We start from the raw sequence: 19,090 nt of genomic DNA on the forward strand, positions 1-19,090 counted from the left end.
TGTTTTGTACTCTTCTAAGGTATATGTTTCTGCCATTAACACTGTTAAGCTAATATTTCATGATTTTACGATCTACAACTACTATACAAAAGTTTTTCCTAAAAATCTCTTTTACATTTCCTCCCTTTAACCCCTTAAGGACACATGACATGTGTGACATGTCATGATTCCCTTTTATTCCAGAAGTTTGGTCCTTAAGGGGTTAAGCATCCCCCACCCAACATCTCTAATGGGCAAAGAGGGACACTCTCATTTTTAGAGATGTGAGTCGGGGTGTGGCCAGGGGCAGGGCTGCTCTGAGAAATTTTAGGTGACTTACTAATAAAAATTTATACAACTAAAATGTAATTTACAACAATGCATCTTATTTACACAGACTGATTTCTGAACACATGTATTATTGTTTAACCCCTTAAGGACACATGCCATGTGTGACATGTCATGATTCCCTTTTATTCCAGAAGTTTGGTCCTTAAGGGGTTAAAGCCACATTACTGGGAGTATTATTACTGTGGAGCTCTGTTATACACTCAGACACATTACTGGGAGTATTATTGCTGTGGAGCTCTGTTATACACTCAGACACATTACTGGGAGTATTATTGCTGTGGAGCTCTGTTATACACCCAGACACATTACTGGGAGTATTATTGCTGTGGAGCTCTGTTATACACTCAGACACATTACTGGGAGTATTATTGCTGTGGAGCTCTGTTATACACTCGGACACATTACAGGGAGTATTATTGCTGTGGCGCTCTGTTATACACTCAGACACATTACTGGGAGTATTATTGCTGTGGCGCTCTGTTATACACTCAGACACATTACTGGGAGTATCATTACTGTGGAGCTCTGTTATACACACATACACATTACTGGGAGTATTATTGCTGTGGAGCTCTGTTATACACTCAGACACATTACTGGGAGTATCATTACTGTGGAGCTCTGTTATACACACATACACATTACTGGGAGTATTATTGCTGTGGAGCTCTGTTATACACACATACACATTACTGGGAGTATTATTGCGGTGGAGCTCTGTTATACACGCAGGCACGTTACTGGGAGTATTATTGCTGTGGAGCTCTGTCATACACCCAGACACATTACTGGAAGTATTATTGCTGTGGAGCTCTGTTATACACCCAGACACATTACTGGGAGTATTATTGCTGTGGAGCTCTGTTATACACTCAGGCACATTACTGGGAGTATTATAGCTGTGGAGCTCTGTTATACATTCAGACACATTACTGGGAGTATTATTACGGTGGAGCTCTGTTATACACTGAGACACATTACTGGGAGTATTATTGCTGTGGAGCTCTGTTATACACTCAGACACATTACTGGGAGTATTATTGCTGTGGAGCTCTGTTATACACTCAGGCACATTACCGGGAGTATTTTTACTGTGGAGCTCTGTTATACACTCACACACACCAATATGGAACTGCTAGAAAAGAGAAACATTAGGATAGAAAAATGGGACCCAGGAATTTAGGCCCAAAGTAGGGACTGTCCATCCTAAGTAGGGACACTTGGGAGGTATGGTTTAACTTTATATTTTGTCTTTCTGTTCTGGTTACACTCTGTAATTCCCCTTGCAACCATGGTTATTCCCTAGACCCCTGCTATTCCAGCAAAGCAGGCCGCAGGGCTTGTGGGTGACAGCAGGTGTTGCAGTAAAGGTAGCAATTCTAATCTAACAGCACCTAGAGGATGTAGCGTGCAGACTGGTTCACCGAGCACTGGGAAGTCATCAGCTACACTAACATCTCCCTCAAATTCTGTTTGTACATTTCAGTCACATTATCAACTATTGGCCCTCAGCTCCAGGTCATTCAGACTCGGGAATTTCATTATATTGTATAAAATGAACATGCTGTTTTAAGAAGAAAGGGCCACAAGGCGACTTTGTGACGATGTGGACATTTATACCAGGGACCCAAACAGAACGAACAATCACAGAATATTCCTGCCTCAACTTGTGTATATATTGCAGGATCCATTAAATATTAACAAGCGCAGAGTGGAGTTTACATTACCAAACACCTGCTTTGATACAGGTTAGCTCGTTTCATGCCTCAATAAGTATAAATAAATAATTGTTGTACGCTATATAGAATACACACCTGCAGCAATCAGTCAATACATTCCTTTATAGAGTAATATGACCAGTCTCCAGCAATAAACCCCTTAATCCTCATTTACCCATTCGCAAACATTAACCCCCCTAAACATCCTTTTAACCCAACCTTAAATGTAACCTTCCTCTAACCAGACACCACTAAAACATTTAAGGTTGCTTTGGGGATGTTAACAGTGTCCCTCCCCCCCTCAAACTTTATAAAAGTGCCAATTTCAAGTGAAATCAGAGAGCACAAAGCAGATGGCAATGCTTCTCACACAGCTAGACAGCGATTGCCATGAATGCACCCTGCCTCCCAATGCTTCTCACAGCTAGACAGCGATTGCCATGAATGCACCCTGCCTCCCAATGCTTCTCACACAGCTAGATAGCGATTGCCATAAATGCACCCTGCCTCCCAATGCTTCTCACACAGCTAGAAAGCGATTACCATGAATGCACCCTGCCTCCCAATGCTTCTCACAGCTAGACAGTGATTGCCATAAATGCACCTTGCCTCCCAATGCTTCTCACACAGCTAGACAGCGATTACCATGAATGCACCCTGCCTCCCAATGCTTCTCACAGCTAGACAGTGATAACCATGAATGCACCCTGCCTCCCAATGCTTCTTACACAGCTAGACAGCGATTACCATGAATGCACCCTGCCTCCCAATGCTTCTCTAGTGGCTGGATCAGCGCTGATGAGCTCCTGGCGGGTGAAGCATAGATGTATTGAGGAACCGTTTCGCAGCTGGATCCGAGGCAAGTTTACCCTTTATTTTCACCATTACTGGGCGGAGAGGGGGTTGTGGCAGAAACACTGACATAGTTACAAAATACTGAATATTACATTGCTTTGAGTTGATGACAATTCTGGCAGAACTTCGATTTTTGCAAAAGATACTATTTTGGGGGGTAGATAAAGTGATTATTATATTTCAACAGAGGCTTAGGTAGTAATGTCCCTTACTTTTATTTCCCCAAAACATATGCATTCCCATGAGCACATTTGTGAACGATTGAAAAATATTGATAGTGTTATCTGTGAAACATGTTTCAACAATTTTTATCTATAGAGAAGAACACAAATGCCATAGAACCAAAATTGTAGTTTTTGTCTTGTCTTTTTTAAGTGTATACAGGTTTTAATTTAGGTAAAACAAACATGTTCGTGTGAAACCATTGTTTTTTTAAATATAAACTGTCTTAAATTATGGCAAATTTCTTCAAAAAGTGAGCATCTACCAATCCTCAGCCTCGCTTCCAGTCCGTATTGGTTTTCCCGAGAAGTGATATGTAGATTGTTGTGTTTTAATTCACAAAATAAAGAGGTCAGCAATGATGTAGGATTCAAACTGCTGAAATCCCACATTCTTCTTGCTTCTAATTAACTTCAGAATGCCAGCCTAACAATATTTTCTGGCAGATTTGAGAAAAGCAAGAAATTCAATTAATTGCACAGGATGTATTCTAGACTCCCAAAATGTTGCCCCACTAATTATTTTTCAGTTCTAGTGGGAGGTATGGGTAAGTGAAATCTCAGAGAGAGAGAAAATAATGGATAAAATGACACGATTTATGTCCAGCTGAGTCAGTTGACTCCTGTAATATTGGATAACTGCACACAAATGCAACTAAATCTCTGCTAATAGCATATAAACCAATCAGATACATTTCAGATATAATGTTGCAATTAACTTTATTCCCTCCCTTTTTTTCCCTCTCTCTTTCTCCCCCCTCTAACTTTCTTCTTTTTCTCCCAAACCTCCCTCTCTGATCCAGGATGTCTTCTATACATTTGCTCTCCCTCTCAATGTGGTTCCTCAATAAATGCACACCTACCAGGCCACATGGGTTGGCAAACCGCAGAGGATGCAGGGAGCCGTGGTTTACTCTAAGGGTGCCTAGCCTCAAGCTCTGGCATTGACGTCCCCGGGACTAGGCCCAACATCAAACCGGGCGACGATCTCATGGCAGGGAACTGGCAAACATGAACAGGGCAGACAATCCCATACCCTAGACTAGGATTTTAGCATGTACAGTATGCGTGGAGGTTCTATACACAAGGGCAGAGTTACACACCTAAGGGACACGCTAGGCGGAAACAGGGCCCATGAACATGTACGGCGATACCTGTAGACCTGTACCTCGTATTGCAAACCCAAATCAGAAACCACGGGGGAGTAGTAATGCTTGCTGCGGCGAGGATTGATCTACGTCTGTAATTGATTCCCACCTGTATACTATGACTGTATGTTGTATTACTACTGAGAAAATTGCAATAAAAAACTGAGATTTACTAAATTAATTATGGTGCAACTAATGTTGACAATATTTATAGTTAATACCAGTAGTTACGCCTCTTGTAAACAAGTTGGTGTTAATGTGCAAACCTTCAAATATGGTCACGTCTAAATCTGGGTCCCATGTTCCACCGTCCTTCCCTTTTTCACTGTTTTTTCTCTTTTGGCATCATCGCAATTTCAAGGTATTACTGCCCTTGAGATTGTGCTTCACCCCCCTCATCATTCTTCTTTCTATTTCTGTTTTATAGATTTACATAGAGGTAACGGTTACCCCATATATTGTACTATATAATGTATTTACTTACATGGACAAGGAGAATGGGTGTTATTGGGAGGGCTGGCTTACAGCTGCAGCTATTCTCGTCTATGTCAACAATTCTATGTCAACAATTACAGACAGACTTTGTGATGGGAAGGTAAGTAGCCAGATTTATGTTTGTTTTAACAGTTAACATTTAACTCATCTGTTTGGCCGTTTACCATGCTCTCCTAGTATGTAGAATGACTGGCTATTTTCCAAGTCGGCTATAGATGTATTTTATCAAAATTTGTCTAAGAATTTTTAGACTGTAAGCCTACCCCGCAGGTGTGCATTTAGCTCCTTAAATAGATACAAGTTATTTTGCTCACAGAGACGTTATCGAAAAGACGTGCATGGTTTCCACAGAAAGTCATAATGATATTTATATAACTTTCATCCAAGTTTTTCTTGATTGTTTCCATAGCAACTGAATATTCTGAAGGTTTGTCTCCTTTACATTATATTTTCTATTAACATTTACCGTATTTTAATTCTATATTGATATAAATACCCTTCCCATCACTTGCTGTGGCTAAGCCAGATGCTTTTTTTCCTCTTAAATCAAATTATTGAATTCTATACAATTAAAGCTGTCGACTCCTCGCACTGACTTGATTGGACCCAAAAACCTGGGAGGGTGGGGGGAATAATTCTCTATCACTCATAGTGTTTGATGCATTGACAAAGTAGCAAGAAAGTGCATTTCGCACCTTCACTAGAAACTTGAGCTTGTGGAAGTGTGGGTACTACTGGGACTCAGAACAAAAAGAATTGTCGTTAACATTCATAAATACACGCCTTTTTTTTTTCCCCACACGTGAAACAATTATCCTTGAACAACTGACCACTGATCTACAAAATGGTCAGCTGTGTCACTTTAAAGGTGTACATACTAACAGTATGAGGGTATTCATTTTATAAAATGGTTTTTATTGTTTTTTTATTGTAGCATTTTAGTACTATTGCATACATTCTGTACACATTAGTTTATTTCTTTACACCTTGGATTATTGGATATCAGTGGATAGATCATATCATGAGCTATGTCTCATAATAAAAATTATAACAATTTTAAAAACGATGAAGAAAAAAAAAAAAAAGACTCATTTTAAAAGCCCAGCACAACAGCTCTTTTTTGTTTTGTTTTGTTTTTCGTCAAAGGTCAAGTAATTAACACAGTGTTTGGGAGGGAATTGGCATGTACCTATGTACCTTTTAAGATCCATGCCAATGTATTCCTTAACCAGCCGATCCATACTACAATACAAACCGTGCCCAATGTTCTATTCTGTGACAGTTTCATTCACTAATGTATGTATGGAATCAATCCCAACTCGCATTGCTGTGAACCAATCACAGAATGTATGCAAATTGTATACTGCTAACTGGATGGGGTGTGATTTACTGACACGTATGCATTATATTCATAGGTTCATTATTGTAGATCAACATTTATTATATACAAATTCTACAATATAATGTAAAACAGTGTCAAGAAAAAACAAAAAATTTGGGGATACCTAATTTCTAGTGATCAAAGTAACTGTAATAACACGGCTGGACATGCAATGTGTCGAAATACACAATACAGAAGAAAAAGGAGCGTGTAAAGAAATCATACGCATTCTACCACTTGTTCAGAAATGTAACAACAGAAATTGGGTTAAAGAAGGTTAGAAATCAATAATAATAATAACCAGGGGTGTTGCTGGTTTTCAAAAACACCAGGGCGTGAGCCCAAAGCAAAACGTAATAACGCCACATAAAGCGAGACGTTGAGGAATGTCACGATATATCCCCGCTGTCTATTTCATGTCTCCTTCAGTCTACCCATGAACAGGCAGCTGCTGGTACTCAGAATAACAAACAGCAAAAGGATCAGCACTGGAAGTTCTTATAGAGAAGCTATGGTACTGTTCAGAATTCCTTGTTGTGGTCCATACAGAAAGACAAAAAGCAGAAAAACTCCAATGGCGCAATATGTCACATCAGCCAGAGTGGTTATAGTACAATAACACATTTGGTTGAGCTATAGCCAGCTCCAGCATTTTAGTTTTATAAATTATTAGTAAGTCATCTATAATTTCTCAGAATAGCCCCGCCCCTGGCCACACCCCAAAATAACATTGTCTCCATATTAAGTTCTGCTGCTTACTGCCACTGAACACAGTAATGTGAGGGGGGACAGAAACGATGGTGAAGAAAGTGTCGTTATCCTACAAATAATGCAAATTACTAACAGTGGCGCAATCTCCATGGTAACCAGTGGAGCCAGCAAGCACACTCCCCTTTTCCATATTTTGTAAAACATTAGAACACAGAATGTTGATAAAGATGCAGTTTCTCTTCCTCCATTGGTATATGTGCCCTTGGTATGCATGATCCGGATTGTGATATCTGTTGCAAAATCTTTACTAGGTATAAAACTGCACATCACATGTAAAAAAAAAAAAATTCAAGTTATTTTTATATTTTATAGCTGTGAATTCCAGAGAAATGATGGTTTGCTTTGAAAAGAAGAAAAAGTACTGTGGTGGAATCTCGGTAAAAATAAATTTAGTAGGCCGAGATTACCACGTGGCATGTGTACGTGCATATGCTGACGTATCGATCAGTTGGTTGCACGAGGCAAGATACGATCAGTAGTGTACGGAGCATGTGCAAGAATACAGGATATAGTATTCCCCCTCCTCCATTGTGCTGGACAAGCCATGCGGTCAAACAGGAAGTTAATTCTTATATTGTATTGATTGGTCAAGAGAATGTGCGGGTGGAGCTTAATATGGGAGGAGTTATATGCCTATATAAGGAGCCTGCACTATTGTCCGGGGCTCAGAATTTGCTGTATTTTGGTGACATTAGTCCCTCTGAGTCCCGATCGGTGATCCAATAAAGAATCTCTTCCTTCCTGAAGAAACCTGTGTCCATCTCTCTGTGCTTGGCTTCCGTCAGTTTCTCCGGTATCATTTGGTGCATTGGCCGGGAAGCTCATCGTTCAACGGTAGCTGAGAGGCAGAGGCGTGAGACGGTCTATCTTTGCCCACGTTCTCTACGGCTGCACCCCTGAACTTCTGCGTGGACCTCCCTTCGTCTCGGCGCCACTGGTCTGTTGTCCAGGAGATCATCGGCCTCTACGTGAGAAGTGCTGGGGTGTCCCCGTCGATGAGTGTGAACTCAGGTTCAGGAACGAGGAGGTAAGACAACTGCTGTTTTAGACGGCAGGACCCGCTAGGGGTATACCGATTGTGCGGTAGGCCCAAAGGGGTTTTTGAATCTGTATCTGCCCCCTCTGTCGGAGGGAAGGAGCGAAGGCGCACCGCTCGATCGAACGCTCTTTAGTCAGACCGTTTGATTCTGTTAGTCAGGCAGGGCGCTCTGGTGTAAAATAAGCCCTAGCCGGACACCGGTGTCTTGTCTAGACTAGCGTTCTAGGGTGTATATTTTGTTCGCTAGGTCGGAGGGACCGGGAGACTAAGCGGCGTCTGTGTAAATTCGGTTCGCTAGTTCTCATCCTATCTGGGCTAAGTGGGAAGGCGTGTAAATTTGGAACCCACTAGACTTTTGATAGTACGACTAAGAGGCGTCTGTGTAAATTCGGTCCTCTAGCTCGTTGTATAGTGCGACTAAGAGGCGTCTGTGTAAATTCGGTCCTCTAGCTCGTTGTATAGTGCGACTAAGAGGCGTCTGTGTAAATTCGGTCCTCTAGCTCGCTATATATGTGGTGATTGGGCAGTGTGGCTAACCAAAACGTATGTAGATTGTTTTTAGGTAGTCCATTCAAGGTACTGGCCAATAGTTTAGTTGGGAATTGTAAATGTGTTAACGATTGTTTTAGTAAAGTGTATATCTTGTTAGATAGCGCGAGCTCAGTCGTCTAGCGAGAGTGTTAATAGTGTGTTGCTGTATCATAGTGCACGGTACCATAACCCTGTATATTTACTGACATTGCATAATAAGTACTAATCATTGTCGTCCATTGCATGTTTAACACCATAACCACTAATAATTGTATTGTGACCTTAACTTGTGCTTTGACCTATGCTAACCGTACTGTAACCGCTATTTGTAAAAGACGATGTTACTGGGGTGTGTTATAGACGGGTAATTCATATATAGAGAATTATAGCGTGGGTGACTGTATAGTTACGCCAAAGGGCATAATATTGATTATATAGTGACTGGTGTAGCAGCTGTGTGTGTACGGGAATTCCCTGAGTGTTTATTGTGTTATTGTGTACGTTTCACTTGGTAACCGTACCACGTGGTGCTGTTGCCAAAGGAAACGGGTGTGACTGTTGAATAGTACGCGTGTATAGTAATCGTTGTCAACGACGTTCCATTGTTAAAAATGGGTGCGTCGCAGTCAACGATTCCGGATCCCTTAGGATGTATGGTTAAGAATTTTAAAAAGGGATTCAAAACCTGTGATTTTGGGGTTAAGATGTCTTCTGTGCGTTTAGTTACTTTGTGCACTAGGGAGTGGCCTACTTTGGTTGCGGCATGGCCGCCACGTGGCAGTTTGGATCTAACTCTGGTACAGCGCTTACACGTGGCTGTATCAGGTAGGCCTGAACTTTACGGCCAGTTTCCTTATATTGACTGTTGGAGACAGGCCGTAAATGACTCGCCAAAATGGCTCCAGACATGCCACGAGGAGCAGTGTCGCCTCATGGTAGCTAGGACTTGTTCGTCCACTAGGACTGGTGTTAGGCCCATTTTGGACACGCCCCCTGAGTCCGAGATCCCTTTGCCGCCCCCTTACTTTCCGTTAAGAGGAAGTGACGCAAACGCAGGAAGTCCTGCACCCCTCCCCTCATTACCCCCATCCACTTCCGCTTCCTCCTCCAGTACAGGATCCACCCCCCCTCGTACTAAATCTCCCCTTCCGGAACCAGAACCCACCCCCATTAGAAACGAATATCCTGATTTGGCGCCACTTCAGACTTCCGGTCAAGCTTCATCTAGCTCGGCTCGAAGTGTTCTATTTACGACCTTTTCCCAAAACCAACCTCCCACATCCCCATACCCTATCTCTCCCCGACCGGAAACCATGACTGACGCTTCCCTACGTAGCCCCATCCAAACCCGACAGTTGACTGGTGCCCAACAATTAAAGCATTATCAGATGCCTCTTCGCCTAAATCCCGGGTCAGCTTATATCGATGCCGCAGGTCAAATGGCACACGCTGACCCAGTCTTCGTATATGTCCCATTTACCACTACCGACCTTTTAAACTGGAAGACCCATAATTCCTCGTATACTGAGAAACCACAAGCTATGACTGATCTGTTCACCTCAATAGTACAGACGCATAATCCGACATGGGCTGATTGCCAGCAGTTACTAATGACTTTATTTAACAATGAGGAAAGGACAAGAATAAATCAAGCAGCCATTAAAGCATTAGAAGATAGAGCCCGTGCTTTGAACCAAGCTAATCCAGCAGCATGGGCCGCAACACACTATCCCAATACCGATCCCGATTGGAACGTAAATGGTGCTGATATGGTTCAACTCAGAGCCTATAGAGACGCTATAATTGCTGGCATGAAAGCAGGAGGAAAGAAAGCCATTAACATGTCGAAGACAGTTGAGGTGATTCAGAAAAGCGATGAAGCGCCCAGTGTCTTTTATGACCGATTATTGGAGGCATACCGCTTGTATACCCCCTTTAATCCGGAAGACGCAGACAATTCCCGAATGGTTAACTCCGCCTTTGTCAGCCAAGCATACGGAGATATTAAGCGCAAGCTACAAAAGTTAGAAGGGTTTGCAGGTATGTCCATCACCCAACTAATGGAGGTAGCAAATAAGGTCTATATGAACAGGGATACAGAAAGTAAGAAAGAGGAGGAGCGCAAGATGCGTAAAAAGGCTGATATGCTAGCGGTAGCGATCGCAGGCGTAGATAGACGGGGCCCAGATAGAGGCGATAGTAAGTGGAATGAGGAACCTCTAAGTAGAAATCAGTGCGCTTACTGTAGGGAAGAAGGGCATTGGAGAAATGAGTGTCCGCGAAGAGAACAGTCTGAGAAAGACAGACCTAGGACAGGTTATGGAAATTTTAGAGGCAGAGCGAGAGGTAGAGGAGGCCCCGGAGGGAGTAATGGTTATAGAGGGAGTAATGGGAACAGAGGAAGTGTTAGGGAAGATAGATATATTCCAGCAGCGCAAAGGTCCCGCGATAGAGAAGGTAGGGACTTCGTAGGATTGGCTGACACGGTCATGGAGGACTATTGATACCGACCGGGCTCCATCCCCCTTGGTCGAGCGGAGCCTATGGTCGATGTATCAATAGGGGGGAAAAGGAGTGCGTTCATGATCGACACTGGTGCTGAACATTCAGTGGTGACTAATCTAGTTGCTCCTCCATCTGGAAGGACTATTACTGTGATAGGAGCAACTGGAAGAAGTGCTGAAAGACCGGTTCTTAAAAGTCGACTCTGTACATTGGGAGGCCACGTAGTAAAACACCAATTCCTTTATATGCCTGAATGTCCAGTCCAATTGCTGGGACGTGATATGCTATCAAAATTACAAGCGCAGATTACGTTCCTACCAAATGGAACAACATCTTTAAAGTTTAATGGACCTTCAGGTATTATGACTTTATCCGTACCAAAGGAAGAAGAGTGGCGACTTTATACAGTGTTGACTAGCCAAAACCCTAGGAGTGATGAGACATTGTTTAACATACCAGGAGTTTGGGCAGAGAACAACCCACCAGGACTGGCCCACAATATTCCACCTATAAAAATTGAACTGAAACTTGGGGTTTATCCAGTGAGCCTAAGACAATACCACATCCCACAGAAGGCTAAGAAGAACATCCAATCCTATCTGGATAAGTTCATACGGTATGGTATCCTAAAATTCTGTACTTCCCCCTGGAACACCCCATTGCTGCCTGTTCAAAAGCCCGGTACAGATGAGTATCGACCTGTGCAGGACTTAAGAGCAGTCAATGATGCGGTTGTTAGTATACATCCAGTTGTACCCAATCCATATAACCTGCTTGCTTTAATTCCGGGCGGGGCTACTTACTTCACAGTCTTAGATCTCAAAGATGCCTTCTTTTGCCTCCGAATTGCCGCAGAAAGTCAATGTATTTTCGCTTTCCAATGGGAGAACGCTGTAACGGGCTCAAAACGCCAAATGACTTGGACAAGACTGCCCCAAGGGTTTAAAAATTCACCTACCCTATTTGGTTCAGCCCTAAGTCAAGATTTATTGGATTTCGAGTCTATCCCAGGAGAATGTGTATTGTTACAATATGTAGATGACTTGTTGATAGCAGCAGTTACAAAAGAAAAATGTCAGCAAGCAACGCACGATCTACTACATATTCTCTGGAAGGCAGGATACAAGGTGTCTAGAAAGAAGGCTCAGTTGTGTTTGCCAACTGTCAAGTATCTGGGATTCCATATCTCTGAAGGTCAAAGGATTATGGGGCCAGAGAGAAAAGAAGCTGTCTGCCAAATACCAATACCCAAGAATAGAAGACAAGTGCGAGAATTCTTGGGGGCAGCGGGCTTCTGTAGGATATGGATTCCCAGCTATGCGATACTAGCAAAACCTCTGTACGCAGCCATCAAAGGTACAGAGCACGACCCCTTCTTATGGACCCAAGAACAGCAAACGGCATTTGAAGATGTGAAGAAGGCTTTGATGAGTGCCCCAGCATTAGGTCTACCTGATCACACACGACCATTCTACTTATATGTACACGAGCAAAGAAGAATGGCTGTGGGAGTATTGACACAGTACTTGGGATCATGGCAAAGACCTGTTGCCTACATGTCTAAGCAATTGGATGCAGTGGCCAGCGGACTTCCACCTTGTCTAAGAGCCGTAGCTGCAGCCGCCCTGCTAGTAGCTGAAGCCGATAAACTCACTCTGGGTCAAGAACTTTATGTACGAGTTCCACATGCAGTACAGACGTTGTTGGATTACAAAGGAAATCATTGGTTTAGTAACAGCCGTATGACCAAGTATCAAGCAATGTTGTGTGAAAACCCAAGAGTGCATTTAGAGACTGTAAACACCTTAAATCCAGCTACCCTTTTGCCACAACCTACTGAAAGTCAACATGATTGTTTGGAAGTAATGGATGAAGTATTCTCAAGTAGACCAGATCTTCGTGATTTTCCCATCCAGAACCCCGATGTTCAATATTATACCGACGGCAGTAGTTATGTGAAAGAAGGGATCCGCTATGCAGGATATGCAGTAACAACAATAGACAAGGTGATAGAAGCTCGGCCATTGGCAAAAGGAACATCAGCACAAAAGGCAGAATTAATAGCACTAACACGAGCGTTACAATTGGCTGAAGGTTTAAGAGTAAATATCTATACGGACTCTAAGTATGCGTTTTTAACCACTCATGCCCACGGAGCTCTGTATAAAGAAAGAGGACTACTGAATTCAGAAGGCAAAGAAATCAAGTACGCAGCTGAAATCCTACAACTATTGGAAGCAGTGTGGGAGCCGAAAGAAGTCGGTATTATACATTGTCGAGCGCATCTGAGAGGAGATGGTGATGTAACTAAGGGAAATCGGATGGCAGATAGTGCAGCTAAGCGTGCTGCTGAATCAGGAAGACAGGAGTATGTGGGGCATATAGCTGCTCTAATACCAACCCCACTGTCTCAATGGACTCCAGTTTATACAACTCAAGAAGAGGAGTGGTTAAAGACTGAACCGGGAAAGTATTTGGAGAACAAGTGGTATCAGCTAGAAGATGGAAGAATAGTTATACCAGCATCGCTAGCGGTAGAAATTGTCCAAAATTATCATAACGGGACACATTCTGGGAGAGACAGTACTGAAGAATCTCTCCGGAAACATTTCTACATACCAAGATTGTCCAACTTGACTCAGGCCATTGTACGCAGATGTGTAACGTGTGCTAAGAATAATGCAAGACAAGGACCAGTAAAGCCACCAGGAGTCCAGTTTATGGGGGGACTCCCCATGTCCGATCTACAAATAGACTTTACAGTGATGCCTAAATCGGGTGGACATCGTTACCTGCTGGTAATTGTGTGCACCTATTCAGGCTGGGTAGAAGCATGTCCTACTCGTACAGAGAAAGCAGGAGAAGTTGTGAGATTCCTGCTACGAGAAATAATACCCCGATATGGACTACCCTGTTCTATAGGATCGGACAATGGTCCAGCTTTTGTTCACCAGTGCCTACAACAACTGACTCATATGCTTGGTATAAAGTGGAGGCTTCATACTGCATATAGACCCCAGAGTTCTGGTAAGGTAGAGAGAATGAATAGAACTATTAAGAACCAGTTGGCTAAAATGTGTCAGGAAACCCAACTTAAGTGGAACGTTCTCTTACCTATAGCTCTATTGCGAATCCGCAGTACCCCTACCAGAAGGATGGGCCTCTCTCCTTTTGAAATTATGTATGGGCGACCACCTCCCGTACTTGGTAACTTAAGGGGGGATTTGAGTCAGTTGGGAGAAGGAATTACTCGGCAGCAGGTTGTAGAGTTGGGTAAGACTATGGAGGAGGTACAGAAATGGGTACAAGATAGATTACCTGTGAATATTTATCCCCCTGTTCATAATTATCATCCAGGAGACCAAGTGTGGATTAAAGAGTGGAATAATGTACCGTTAGGGCCCAAGTGGAGAGGTCCTTATGTTGTTCTTTTGTCTACCCCTACAGCGATAAAAGTAGCAGAAGTGACTCCGTGGATACATCACTCCAGGGTTAAACCAGCAGCAGTCGATTCTTGGCAAGTTACAGCAGATCCAGAGAATCCCTGCAAGATCCGGTTGAAACGCACTACTCAGTCGGAGTAACGAGGAATTATTGTGGATTACAAATTTTATTGTTACAGGTGTAAGTGAGAAGGCCATAATAAAGCCTGTCCTCTTACCATCACATAGTGTATAAGCCAGGAAAGTCCCGAAGGGACACCTGTGAAGACGAGCAGAACTCCATTCCCTGCAGCCCTCACATCCTGGAAGCTGAGGTTCCATCGCACGGACGAAGACTGAGGATGACGGCGAAAGATGTGCTTTTGATTGTGTTTATTTACATGTGTTTTTATATTCAGGAAGGTAGAGGTACCGACACTCCTAGCTGTGAGGTATGCATTAAGACTACGAGAACAGGTAACCATATTTCCCAAACCCTAATTTGGCATTCACAATACGAATGTAAAGGAGATGTATCAAGATGTAGATACTTAAATATAGACTATAGTGTATGCCATTTAGGAGTAGGAGAACCTAAGTGCTTCAGTCCGGAGTATCAGCCTCGTACAATTTGGTTGACTCTCAGGAATGGAGATCCTCAGGGGACCCTAATTAATAAGACGGTGTTAGAATCCGTATATTCTTCGGGTGTTCTGCTATTTGATGCATGTAAGGCGATATCAAGTGGTAGAAAGCCGTGGAATGTATGTGGGGATCTTAGATGGGAGAGGACGTATGGATCTAACGATAAATATATTTGTCCCAGTAGTAAAAATAAATATGTGAGTCCTAGATGCCCAAATAAAGACTATAACTTTTGCCCATATTGGTCTTGTGTGGGGTGGGCGACTTGGGGACAGACAGTAGATAAAGACATGATAGTGACTAAGTTGCCGACTAGCCCATATTGTAAGTCTATGGAATGCAACCCAGTCCATATACTTATTAATAATCCCGACAAGTTCCTAGATAAGTATGGCAATTTATTTGGGTTTCAGATATACGGGACGGGTTTAGATCCTGGGACATTATTGTTTATAGGGATAGAGACTGATACGGTATCCTCCCAGACTCATCAAGTATACCACTCCTTTTATGAAGAGATGAGTATAGATAATAAGATCCCCCATAGCGCTAAGAACCTGTTCATTGACCTAGCTGAAAGTATTGCCGGTAGTCTTAATGTTACCAACTGCTATGTGTGTGGAGGTACTAACATGGGAGACCAATGGCCTTGGGAAGCAAAGGAGGTAATGTCCGGTTCTGAGGCAGTTGACCAACTAATATCTGCACCAGCCGATTATCATTTGAGTGTTAGAGGTAAATCTGAGTGGAGATTAAAGACTTCCATCATAGGTTATGTTTGCATAGCAAGGAAAGGAATAATGTATAATACTTCTGTAGGAGAATTAACTTGTCTAGGGCAAAAAGCTTATGATGATGATACAAAGAATACAACTTGGTGGTCGGCTTCAAATGTCTCAGAACCATCTAACCCGTTTGCTAGATACGCCAATTTAAAGGATGTGTGGTTTGATTTATCCATCACATCTACCTGGAGAGCCCCAGCAAATTTGTACTGGATCTGTGGTAAGAAAGCCTATTCGGAGCTGCCACAGGACTGGGAAGGGGCATGTGTGTTGGGTATGCTCAAACCATCCTTCTTCTTGTTACCGATTGAAACAGGTGAGACTTTAGGTGTTAAAGTGTATGATGTGAATCATAGGAAGAAAAGGGGACCCTTAGAGATAGGTACCTGGGAAGATAATGAATGGCCTCCCCAGCGTATCATAGATTATTATGGGCCAGCCACGTGGGCTGAGGATGGTACCTTTGGTTATAGAACCCCTATTTATATGCTCAACCGTATTATAAGATTACAGGCGGTGGTTGAGATTATCACTAATGAAACATCACAAGCGCTCAATCTCCTAGTGAAACATAATACCAGGATGAGGACAGCAGTATACCAGAATAGATTAGCCTTGGATTACCTTTTGGCAGTAGAGGGAGGTGTATGTGGGAAGTTTAACCTTAAGCAATTGCTGTCTTCAAATAGATGACGAAGGGCAAGCAATAGCTGAGCTTACTAGCCATATGGTTAAACTAGCGCATGTGCCTACTCAGGTATGGAAAGGGTACAATCCAAGTAGTTGGTTTGGTAGCTGGTATGAGTGGTTTGGAGGGCTTAAGGCAGTGGTAGGTGGAGTCCTACTGATTTTACTGTTGTGTCTACTCCTACCGTGTCTTATACCCCTAGTAGTTAGGTCTGTGCAAAGCCTGATAGGAAGTATAGCAGAGAGGAAGGCTGCTGCACAGATAATGGCGATATATAAGTATAGGGCTCTAGATCAGGGAGAACCACTGCAGGAAGATGAATGTTGAAGATTCACATCATAAGATAAGTCTGGTCTGGTTCAAGGTAACTTGCGGTGTAAGCAAAACCAAGGTTATGTGATGCCTCAAGTAATTGTAAAATATCAAGAGGCATCAAAGGGGGGAATGTGGTGGAATCTCGGTAAAAATAAATTTAGTAGGCCGAGATTACCACGTGGCATGTGTACGTGCATATGCTGACGTATCGATCAGTTGGTTGCACGAGGCAAGATACGATCAGTAGTGTACGGAGCATGTGCAAGAATACAGGATATAGTATTCCCCCTCCTCCATTGTGCTGGACAAGCCATGCGGTCAAACAGGAAGTTAATTCTTATATTGTATTGATTGGTCAAGAGAATGTGCGGGTGGAGCTTAATATGGGAGGAGTTATATGCCTATATAAGGAGCCTGCACTATTGTCCGGGGCTCAGAATTTGCTGTATTTTGGTGACATTAGTCCCTCTGAGTCCCGATCGGTGATCCAATAAAGAATCTCTTCCTTCCTGAAGAAACCTGTGTCCATCTCTCTGTGCTTGGCTTCCGTCAGTTTCTCCGGTATCAGTACAAAAGCAAGTTAAGAGTAAATCGCATGGGTAGCACAGAATACACAAAACAAAATACAACGTAGATACCAGCATTTTGGCAAACTAAGAATTGAAATTGTACATAAATACAAATAAATACACCGGACCAACTATTGTTTCCTGTCTAGTAAATCCTAGCATCGAATGGCGAGTCTGAGACAGGACCCTAAGGGGAGGGGAATAGGGACGGTAATTCGAGATTTGATGCGATTCACTGGATTTTATATTGTTTAGCATTCTACGGGACATATCATTTTCTCATCAAAGGATAATCTAATCTTTATGACATTGTGGGAAAAAGGAAGAAATTCTGAGTTTTGCCCAAAACCTAAAAATAAGAGAGACCTCGGATCAAAAGGTGTAATTTTGATTTTTTTCTTTAAAAAGTACATGTTAAAGAATAAATATAAATGCAAACGGACAAGAAAAAAAGGCTCACACAAAGCACTGGATGTGCCCAAACACTTCAATTAAATATTGTTTACTTTAAACGCCCAAGTGTCTCACTACACCTCAGAGTAGTAGAGCTCAGCACAGTGCTTATGGTACAAAGAGTCTCTGATAATGTCCTCTAATGTTTTTTGTTTTTTTGTCACATTGGAGCGGTTACATATTAATGGATATCTTCCTGACAATCAGAGACTGCCCGCCTCTACACTCATCGAAACTACACATTCTCAATAGCAATTCTTTTCAACCTGATCGGCAGTGATGGCTAAAACGCACAAGGGGACGGTTAGCCCAGTGCTCAGAGTTGTATCACAAAAACAAGAGTTGTAATAATACACAAGTAAGTTAATAATTAAATGGACAACTAAAGTCACGTTAATGTCTCGATCTTACCTTTTCGCTTCCTCAAGATGACACAAATACTCGTATGCAATATTTTGCCGTCTCCTTTCATCCATTTCCTCAGCCGAAAGCCTTTCGTCATCAACTATGGCTGAAAATAGAAAAAAAAAAATCTAATTATATTTCATTACAGGGGAGACCACTTTGAAAAGTGTAGGCCGTCTTAAATAAAGTTATTTATATTTACAGCAGTCACTCTGCCAATTAAAATCTCATCAGTTTGAAATCTCCCAAGCGTAAAAGTTTGGGTTTCCTGCTCGGATGAGGAATTCTCTGCAGACTTGGATTTACTTATCTTGAAATTGAAACACTTCCTTTGAATTTATTGTGGAGGATTTTTTGTTCATCTGAAAATTACTATGTTTTGAGCTGAGACATCACTGCATTGTCCAGCACACAAAAATAACAACACAAAAACAAAAAACGCACACAAAAACAACACAAAAAAACCCGCACACAAAGTAAGTCGACTAGGCACATATAACCAGTCAAATGACAGGATGTGATTAATGACAAATTTGTACATTCGTGAAAAATGCCTTTACATTTTTTTTTATAAAAACATAACGCTATATATATATACACTAACAAAGGCTGGAAACATGGTTACGTCATCAATAATAAATAATGACAGGCTGACATAACATTTAATGTAGTAAGAAACGTTAGCATGATAAACTTAGACATTACAGAAACATTTAAAATAGGTTAGTAAAGGATGGTTTAAATAGAATCAGATCTTTGGGCAGATTAGTTTAATGTAACAGGAAACGTGACCTGAAAGTGTTCACTGATACTG

General features: G+C 42.2%; 1 protein-coding gene across 2 annotated transcripts in view; it reads right to left on the reverse strand.

Moving 5' to 3' along the window:
• The window catches only part of IQGAP2 (IQ motif containing GTPase activating protein 2), a 267,127-nt gene that overhangs the window by 166,733 nt on the left and 81,304 nt on the right, over positions 1-19,090 (reverse strand). For both annotated transcript variants that reach the window (XM_063453609.1, XM_063453608.1), the window contains exon 2: positions 18,283-18,382. In XM_063453609.1, coding sequence (XP_063309679.1) covers positions 18,283-18,382 — 100 coding nt within the window. The remainder of the gene's footprint in view (positions 1-18,282; positions 18,383-19,090) is intronic.

This window comes from Pelobates fuscus, chromosome 5 (assembly GCF_036172605.1).
Source record: "Pelobates fuscus isolate aPelFus1 chromosome 5, aPelFus1.pri, whole genome shotgun sequence".
Taxonomy (NCBI): domain Eukaryota; kingdom Metazoa; phylum Chordata; class Amphibia; order Anura; family Pelobatidae; genus Pelobates; species Pelobates fuscus.